We start from the raw sequence: 10,170 nt of genomic DNA on the forward strand, positions 1-10,170 counted from the left end.
CAGAAGCAGGCCTGGTTGCAGAGCTTTTATCAGGCACAGCCCCTCTGTGCTGCCGAAGACATGCTCTGCCTGCACAGAGGCTGGATGGTCCCAGCTCCCTGTGCTTTGGCAGTGCAGCCCAAAACACAGCTATGCTGCAAACGCCACATTCCTGTCCTTAGCAAATGTATGCTGGTGCCTAGCTCTAGATCTGCTTGGCCTAGCAGGCCAGTAACAGGAGTCTCCCCACCTATGCCATTTTCTCTCCTGCAGGCAGGGTACTTTCACACTGGAACTCCTGGGTTTTCACTGTTTAATGGAGTCTCTTAAGGAATCGCAGCAGTGAAAACGGGGATTTAAAATTTCTCCTCTTTGCTTAGGTAACACTAGACTTTTTTTAAAAAAGTTGCCTTCCCTCAACTAGGGCTTAGATCTGCATGAATAAAGCGTTTATTCGCCAGCAAAAAGCAACGGTCATGCTGCGATAACAAATCAAACCCCCCACGCTGGGGAGGCGATGGCGCACAGACACGAACATCCCAACTACGCAACAGGATCATTCTGCAAATGTACTCGGGAGCTGCGTTTGGAGGTTTTTTCCCTTACTCAATTTTTTTTTCCTTCTTTTTTAATAACTCCGGGCACAGGCAGCTGTTCGCATTTTCAAAGCCTGCTCAGAAAGCAGCCAGTTAATTTTAGTTTGCTCGGGCCACCCTGAGCGAGCTGCCCACCCCCCGCTTCCCGGCTGCGCGGGGCAGCGCGGGGGGTGGGGGCCGCGGGCGGCTCCTCCCGGCCGGGCCCGGCGGGGATGGGAAAAGTTGTTCCCAACTTTTTTTCCCCCTGGTGCGAGCTCCTCCCCCTCCCCTCCCCCAGCGCGGCCCCGCCCCCCAGCGCGGATTGGCGGGCGGGCGGCGCGGGGCCCCGCCCCCGGCGCGGTTTGTGAATGGGGCCGGCGGCGGGGGCGGGGCCCGCGCGGAGCTGCGCCTTTTTTGTGTGCCGGCGCGGCCGCGGGCCGAGAGCCGCGGTGGGAGCCGGCGGTGTCGGCGGGGCCGCGGGCGGAGCGGAGCCAAACGAGCTGAACCGGGAGGCGCACGGCTACCCCGGACGCACAGCCCGCAGCGGTGTCCGTCGGGAGCGGAGCGCAGCCAAGCCGCGGGGAGGATCGCGCAGTAATTGGATTTTAAAAGTTATTTAAGCCCCGAAGTAAAATACACGGCTCAGCCGGGCGCGGTAATAATCCATTTAGCCGTAACCTAAATCCCCGGGGCCGTGCAGTCGCGCAGGGAGCAGCGCCTCCGCCTCGCCGCCGCCGCGGGACCCTGCGCGGAGCTGGCCAGAGCCGTCGCCGGGCTACACTCGCGCCTCCTGTTTCGCCGCCGCCGCCTTCTCCGGGGAGAGCAGCTCCGGAAACTTTCGCCCAGAGTAGCGCCGCCACCGCTCTGTGAGCGCCGCCGCGTCGGAGCCGAGGAAAAAAGTCGCGGAGGTCCGGCGCGGAGCCGCGTTCCTTCCACCGCCGCGCTCCTGCCCCGCTGAAGGGGCCCCGCCTCCGCCCTCTGGTCGCTGATGCCCCTGGGGCGCCGCGCCGGCCGGCTCTGAAAGACTCCCCGAGGCTCCTCAGGCCCCCGGCCGCCCCGGCGATGCAGGCTGGACGAGAATGCGGCGGAGCGGCTGCCGCCGGCTGCCCCTTACTGGGGCTGGCCGCGCTGCTGGCCGCGCTGCTGGGGACCCCCGCGGGTGCCACGGCGCAGCAGTACCACGGCGAGAAGGGCATCTCCGTGCCGGACCACGGTTTCTGCCAACCCATCTCCATCCCGCTCTGCACGGATATCGCCTACAACCAGACCATCCTGCCCAACCTGCTGGGCCACACCAACCAGGAGGACGCAGGGCTGGAAGTGCACCAGTTCTACCCGCTGGTCAAGGTGCAGTGCTCGCCCGAGCTGAAGTTCTTCCTCTGTTCCATGTACGCGCCGGTGTGCACCGTGCTGGAGCAGGCCATCCCACCCTGCCGCTCCCTCTGCGAGCGGGCCCGTCAGGGCTGCGAGGCCCTCATGAACAAGTTCGGCTTCCAGTGGCCAGAGCGGCTCCGCTGCGAGAACTTCCCCGTTCACGGTGCGGGTGAGATCTGCGTGGGGCAGAACACGTCGGATGCCCCACCAGGACCTGGTGGTGCGGCGGGTCGGGGGATCACTGCCCACCCCACAGCTGGCTACCTCCCTGACTTTCTTACCCCACCACAGCCACCCTCTGGCTTCTCCTTCTCTTGCCCGCGGCAGCTCAAAGTGCCCTCCTACTTGGGCTACCGGTTCCTGGGGGAGCGGGACTGCGGAGCCCCCTGCGAGCCAGCCCGGCCCAATGGGCTCATGTACTTCAAGGAGGCAGAGGTGCGATTTGCCCGGCTGTGGGTGGGCGTGTGGTCTGTGCTTTGCTGCGCCTCCACCCTCTTCACCGTGCTCACCTACCTGGTAGACATGCGTCGTTTCAGCTACCCGGAGAGGCCCATCATCTTCCTCTCGGGCTGCTACTTCATGGTCGCCGTGGCCTACGCAGCAGGCTTTTTGCTGGAGGAGCGGGTGGTGTGTCTAGAGCGCTTCTCTGAGGATGGCTACCGCACCGTGGCCCAAGGTACCAAGAAAGAAGGCTGCACCATCCTCTTCATGATCCTTTACTTCTTCGGCATGGCCAGCTCCATCTGGTGGGTCATCCTGTCCCTCACCTGGTTCCTGGCTGCTGGCATGAAGTGGGGCCATGAGGCCATTGAGGCCAACTCCCAGTATTTTCATCTGGCTGCCTGGGCTGTGCCCGCTGTCAAAACCATCACCATCTTGGCCATGGGGCAGGTGGATGGGGATGTACTCAGTGGGGTGTGTTACGTAGGTATCTACAGTGTGGACTCGCTGAGGGGCTTTGTGCTGGCGCCTTTGTTTGTGTATCTCTTCATTGGCACTTCCTTCTTGCTGGCTGGCTTTGTGTCCTTGTTTCGCATCCGCACCATCATGAAGCATGATGGCACCAAGACGGAGAAACTGGAGAAGCTGATGGTGCGCATTGGTGTCTTCAGCGTCCTCTACACGGTGCCTGCCACCATTGTCCTGGCGTGTTACTTCTACGAGCAGGCCTTCCGTGGCACCTGGGAGAAGACGTGGCTCCTCCAGACCTGCAAAACGTACGCGGTGCCCTGTCCCAGCCACTTTGCCCCTATGAGCCCAGACTTCACTGTCTTCATGATCAAGTACCTCATGACCATGATTGTTGGGATCACGACTGGCTTCTGGATTTGGTCTGGCAAAACCCTTCAGTCCTGGCGACGCTTCTACCACAGACTCAGTACCGGCAGCAAAGGCGAGACGGCAGTATGAGACCCCCGTCCCCTCTGGCACACACACTCTCACACATGCATACACGCAGAGGATACTCAGCATAGGGCTAGGGCAATGGTTCCCTGAAGAGGGAGGAAGGGAGGCTTTTCCAAACTTTTTCTTCCTCACAGAAAGTTCGAAAAAAACCCAAATCATTGCATAAAGGATCAGTCAAACTATTTCCAGTGGTGCTTATGACCAGCTAAGTGGGAGAGGACAGAAAAAGAGGCCACTGCTGGGGCAGGAGAGTCCCTCATCCAGAAGTCTCCTTACTTCTCTCCTGCTACTCCTGTCGAGGAAGAGAAAGTCCAACCCAACTAAAATCATCCTGCCTTGCTTTGGACAAGAGGGAGGGGAAGCCAGATCTGTTGAGCCACCCCGCCAAGAAGTAACCAAATGCTCTGTGAATTGCCGGGGCCAAGCTGCAGCCTGGGCAGGGTGACTCCCGAGCCTGAGCTCGCTGCCTGCTCCTTCCAGCTCGGCAGAGCCATCACGTGAGTACTGCACAGCCGCCTCCAGCCCGACCGTGTGCTGGGGAGATGCCTCTGTTATATCAGCTCACAAGTTCCTTTTTACCTCAGCGATACCTGTTGTAATTGTTTTAGAGTAAAAATTTGGCCCTCAATCTGTTGTTCTTGCTGCTGTGGGGAAGGAGGGGGTTGCTATTCCACACCCTGAAAAGAAATGACTTGTTGCTTTTCAGCAGAAGGCTTTTCCCCCTTGCCTTTGTTCTAGGAGACAAAGGGGGAAACAAAAGTGTTTTCTATGTAGAAAGGCATAAGCATGGGATCGGTTTTTATGGGCAAACTAACAAAAAGAAGTCGTTGAGGTTCACCCTTGGATGTGAGGAGCTCACAGAAATAAACATTCCTTTTATGAAAAAAGGAGGAGGCAGGATGTTTTCCTACCATTCAATATGGGTCACTTTTCTAAGCTGAAGGAAATGCAAGATTTAGAGGGCAAGAAGAGCTTACCTGAGAGCACCTGCCAAAACAAGAGCTACTAAAATATGTAACTTAAAGATAGGAAATTTTTTTTCCTTCCCATAAACCCGCTTTCTCTCCTGCTCTGCAGTGAGCTCACTGCAGAAAAAAATCAGTACACAGCCGGATTCTGGGGACAGGAGGGATCGTTTTGGCTCACGATGGACCCTTTGCCTGCTCCTCAGGTTCCCTGAGCTGCATGGCAATGATTCTTGGTGCAGGTGGGGGGGCTGGGGTTGGCGTTTAAAATCAAGTAGTTACTGCAAGTGAGGAGCCTTCTCATTTCAGCTAAAACACAGCTGTTTGAGTTTCCAGTGATCAGACTTTGAAGGAAAAGCATTCAAAATTTATCATCAAATGCATTGTTTTCTTTTTGAAATGTGACAGATTTTTCTATTCTGAAAATTTTTATGTTGACTTGTTCATATTTTATTTTTTGCATACTACTTTACCTTTATATTCACTGAAGGGTTGTTTTTATATGTGTGTGTGTGTATATTCTTGCCTAAGGACAAAATCGGACATTCTGGATTTTTGGCAAGTCTCCACCCTATAGCTGCTCTTCATGTTTTTGGGGGGGAAATGTCTAGAATGAAACTTTAAAAAGAAAAAACCTGTCCAGGGTGAGGGGGCAGACTGCTGCTGTCTGAGGGTGTACCAGTAGTCTGAGCATGAGGAATGGGCCCATCAGCCAAATCCTTCAGTGGCTCTGATGTCAGACTCGCAGGGCTTGGTTTGTCTTTTATAATGTGCACATGGAAGAAAAAAAACAACTGTGTCAGACAAGTGCAGTATGTATATTTTGTAAATCTCGTTTTTGTAAGAAAATATGTATTTATGTTTTTACTTGATTTTTTTGAAGGTCTGTATGAGGCCCTGCTTCACCCCATGTACAGATCACTAAATAAATAATTTTTAATACAAGGGCTCTAATGATGTTTTTTCCATCTTGGAATACTTGGCAGGTTTTAGAATGGGGGGGAAGCTCTGAAAAGTGGTGTCTTCTCCCCCACTTCGTTATGGATAATGCAAGAGACGTTTGGGTGAATGCAGGCTGGAAACTCAGCTGTGGCTTGAAATGGTTCGTTCTGATTACCAGCCCCTCACAACAGGAGAGCACATTTTGAGACAGCTGGTTTCAAATGTCTGCCCTCACTTGAGGCACTTGCATCCCGGCCAAGTTTTCTTCCAGTCTCTGCTTCTTGCTGAGGGCAAGCTGATAAACCAGTTCCTTTATCTAGAAAATAAGGATAATGCTCTCTTCCCATTCCAAAGAGACTTTAGGATTGAGAACTGGAGGGTGCTACGAGTGCTGTAAATTAGGTCCTCACTTTGATGGTGGAGTGTAATAGGGAAACACTAAGGACTGGGTCCTTTTTAATGGCTTTCAAGGGGCAGTATTATGAACTAGTGCTTTTTTCCCATAGCACCTTTGCTCTCTGCAGTTTTGTTCAAGTGAATTTTATTTTAATAGCTAGACTGAAGCCTACATTGTTTCTTATCACAGTCATCTGAAAACTTCAGTGGAATGGCCTATTTTATTTCTTTTTTTAAACTGAAATGAATGTTTAGATCTCAAGCTGTGTTGCTACAGTCATGGAAAGTGCCCCAACAAACAGAACTGTACACCTGTGAAATGATGATATTTTACAGCACTTCTTTCACAAGGATTTCAGCCTACTGTCTGCATTCATCGCACTTCTGTACCTTCAGTTATGCCAGTACTAAAATTTAAGTTACAGAGCAGAGATAGATCTAAGATGCCTTAGCTAGATGTCATCATAGTAGCTGTGGTTGCACTGCAACATTGTTTCATTTACTAAGCATAGTGTGTAATAGGTCCACTTTGAGGGCAGTATTTTTTTGGACACTGTGCTCTTAAACTTAACCTTTTACAGTGTATGAACTACTGATTTAAAAGTTCTTTTAAGAGCTGTCCCCATTCATGCTGTCTCTCTGGAAGACCCACATCTTTTATTTGAAAACACCTCTTGCTGCTCCCCAGAACTGCTCACTTGTCAAGTTTCCTTTTTGAAAAGACCTTTGCATTTCTGCCGCAGTCAGGCTGCTTCAAACTTCTCCCTGACATGAGCTTGCTGATCACTTCTGAGGGGGGTTTCATTCCACTCATTCAGGAAACCTGAACCTTTCTATAAACATTTCCTCCCACGAATCCAGAGCGATGGCACGGCTGGAACAGCGGGCGCAGTGCAGGAGTGGCAGCCGCGGGGAGCAGTGAGTGACTGACACCCCTGTGCTGTGCAGCCACAGCTGCATTGCTAAACATGCAATCACTCCTTACTGCAGCATGGGCTATCCAAATCCTGGCATTTAAAATAATTTTTAAAATTTGAAATTTGAAGCAACTAGTATTTACTTTTAAGCAGATGTGACTCACATCAAGACTGAATTTGCTCACAGTGGAAACAATTCGGAGAATTTCAAGTAGTGATAGTGTCTGGCCTTCTGGAATAAAAACGTCTATCACCATTTTGATAACAAAGTAGCAGTTACTTTCATAATGGAGTACAATTCAAAAATCTTTGTGAAGCTCTCTGGAGAAAAGGATGAAAAATAAGCCTTTGCTAATCACTGCAAAACAGCTTTCTCTGACTAATGTTTAAGCCTTCTTAAATTTTTTTAAGTTTTAAGAAAGGTTGTCTCACCTTTACCTTGTCTATGCAGTTTTGGTTCACAACAACTTAGTAAGTAATAGTTATCATTGATCCATATCCCTGTAAGTGCACACCATATACTGTATTCTCATGAAAACAATAGAAAAACTGGTTCTTCAGTTTCAAAGACCTTTGTGCTACTTTCTAAAATGAAGGATTATTGTTTCAGGCAAGTTAAAGAAGAGGCTTCAACAGTTCTAGAGTTCATGAATAGCAGCAGCAACTGAATGTTTGTCTCCACAGAAAAAAGTGCTTTTATAATACGTCAGTGTTTGTTTGGGTTTATTTTTGGTGGAATACCCACACTGACGATTGAATGTTTTTGTCTAAGTACTTCACCCACAACCCATAGCTTTGCATGCAAGTAAAAACCACACATCCCTGTATTCACCAACTGGCAACAATAAACATTACTTATAATTTCACATGGGTTTAGAAGCCAAATTACTAGCCTGCATTTCAAATAGCCTCTTTTTTTATTCATCTCATTCTCATTTCCTTCCAGACTTTACAGGTACTTTATACACACTTCATGCATGCCTTCTACCCCTTTTAATTTTAAAACCATGACTCCAACAGAAATAAAATCTGCCACTTGCTTGGAGAGGAAAAGATGACACTGAATCTTCAGTGCACTAACTGTTCATTGAGGAAGACTATTGCCAAGCCTCCCCTATATAAACCAGGATAATTGTTTCATGCCAACATGTGTGTGGTTTTGGCAGAAATAATGCACAAATAATATAGGATTGGGGGAATAAATACAGTCATGGCAAATTCCCAAATGCCCCACTTAGAACCAACTCATTTTGACTAAAGTGATGCCCAAACTGTAAAACTAAAATATGCACATCAGAGTTTAACACTGCTCAGAAAACCAGTTTGTGCTGCAGTCAGAGAAGGGAGGCACAGAGGAGGGTTTAGACAGTGTTTAAACCCAAGGTCCAATGTTGCCTGGCTCAGGTGGCTGGGCGCTGCTTGTCTCAAAAGCAGATCAGTGGAAGTAAGGCACAGGCAGCACTTTCTCCTAACTGAGGTAAACACCAGGCTCTAGCACAATGTTACCAAAGCTGCAGCCAGGTGGGATTTGACTGAGTGATGCCAGGACAGCCCCAAACAGGTCATAAGCACATACTCCTTCCTCTGCATCAGCTGCTCCCTTCTGTACAGCCAGCCTACCCATGCCAGGAAACTATGGGACTGGGATAAATGAGAATATGAACAGAAAGCAGGAATAAGCAGGGCCTAGAGCACACTTTTAAATAACAACTGTAAATTGGAGGACATCACTAACCCAGTCAAGATCACTAATATTAGTCAAGAAATCCTGAAGCAACAACTTGTTCATTTTGGCTGCCCCAGCTGTATCACAACTTGGCTTGGTAATAGGCAACCCTTCACTTGAGCATGTTATCCTTACAAATACACATGGAAAATCCGAGTCTGCTGCCTAGAGGAGTAGCCTACGTGAGTAGACTTTGGCTGCACACATCTTGGAAATTAGTCTTGTCATGTGGCTACCAAGGTAGCTATAACCTTGCCATTAAAACTTCAATCCCAAAGGTTAGGGTGACATCTAGAAAGAAGAAAAATAAAAAAAAGAGGCCCAGTTCTCCACTACTGCAATTCTAGCATTGTTCTCAAACCAATCTGCAGAAAGGCAAAGTCATTCTCAGGGCAGGCAAGGAGATAGGTTATTCCCACTATGCTGTCCTTTTCCTTAGGCTAACATTCTGAGGGACTTGAAAAAGCTTGTGGTGAATAGGGAATTCTGCCAGGAGCTACAGTAGAAGAAGAAAAACATGTTACCTGGCTCAGATGGACACAAAAAGGTGTTCTAGCAAGCAGGCACTAATCTAAGATTTGAAAGACAAGTGCTTGATTACCTGCACAATCACAGATGGCAGCCAGATCACATACAGCCAGTCTTCCAGTACTATTCAGGCAGCTAAAAATGGAGGCAGGTTACATGGAAAGCACTTTTCATAAACATTTAAATTTCCTGGTGCACATCTAGAAAAATCTTGTCTCTGTCTTTAATTCCTTGTCTATAAATTGGAGCAGTGGCACTTCTGTATATTATGGGATGTTGTGAGAATGAATACTCTCAAAATCAGAAGAAATGGAATACAATGATAATAGAGTTTGCATAAACACCTCTGTCCCACAGTCTGATATTTTTCAAGTAGATTTTGTTTAAGAGAATGCCAAATTAAGATCACCAGCTAGAATAGATTATTTGAATGTTTTCCAATATCTTATGTAAAACTGGTCAGGCTGAGCACCTGCTCTCACAGGAGCATCATCTAGTCAGCTCAAAAATAAAGTGTGAGAGGGTATAAAGAGGCAAACCAGGTAAATAAAAAATTACACTAAACTGGGCATGCATATCAAACAAAATGGACTTGTGTTATAGTGGTGCTTAGACACAGCAGAGGTAAGAGCTTGGGCCTGTGTTGCTACTACAGGGTTTTTAACTCTTCCAGTACTCCCCAAGCTATCATTTGCTGTATGTTATAAACACTGTTGTCATCAACAGGCTCAATGACAACTCTGCTGTTCCTCTTTAAATAAATGCTGTTCACTTCAGCTCGCTGCACCTGCAATCTAAATCTTAGTAGTAGGCCTAAAGCAGAATTGACCAAGATTTCTTCCGAGCCCAGGGCAGTGGGAATTCCCTGCCATGTTTTTACTTCATCTCTTAGTTCCTCGACAGTTTCCTTCTGCTACCATGACCTCAAACAACATCTTTCTCATTACTAATGATGGCCAAGGAGAAGGATTAGTTGGATGCTTGGACATTTTCCTGCCTTAACAACAGGGAACAGCATGAGGCTATTACACTTCTTTCACCAATGAAATACAGAAGTGTCTAAGCTGACTGGGGTAAATGTTTGTGTCTCGCCCTGATGCTAGCTTTTTCCAGGGCAGACTTCTGCACCCATTCACCTTCACCACACATCAAGTTTTTGTTGCTAAATAAAGTAAACCAATAAATGAAAAAAGGATTCCTAAAAGCACCAAAGCATACACTAATTTTTAGCTTACCCTCCCCAGCAAACAAAAATGTAACATATATTTTTCATGGAAGACAGTCAAAGGAAACTACTTCCAAAAATATTTACCTAAAGCACACATCAGATCACTTGCCTGATATGGCTTCCTTCCACAGAT

At 48.5% G+C, this 10,170-nt stretch overlaps 1 protein-coding gene across 1 annotated transcript; it reads left to right on the forward strand.

The window, feature by feature from the left end:
* The first annotated feature begins 1,024 nt into the window (after positions 1-1,024).
* FZD7 (frizzled class receptor 7) lies at positions 1,025-5,242 on the forward strand. Its single transcript, XM_058028310.1, has one exon. It carries the CDS (start codon positions 1,617-1,619, stop codon positions 3,336-3,338), a length of 1,722 nt encoding a protein of 573 aa, XP_057884293.1. The 5' UTR covers positions 1,025-1,616; the 3' UTR covers positions 3,339-5,242.
* Positions 5,243-10,170: the final 4,928 nt, after the last annotated feature.

This window comes from Melospiza georgiana, chromosome 7 (genome assembly GCF_028018845.1).
Source record: "Melospiza georgiana isolate bMelGeo1 chromosome 7, bMelGeo1.pri, whole genome shotgun sequence".
In the NCBI taxonomy this organism is placed as follows: domain Eukaryota; kingdom Metazoa; phylum Chordata; class Aves; order Passeriformes; family Passerellidae; genus Melospiza; species Melospiza georgiana.

What these genes read in the sequence shown, in the direction of transcription:
- FZD7 (XM_058028310.1), top strand. Translation starts at nt 1,617, where the DNA reads ATGCAGGCTGGACGAGAATGCGGCGGAGCGGCTGCCGCCGGCTGCCCC.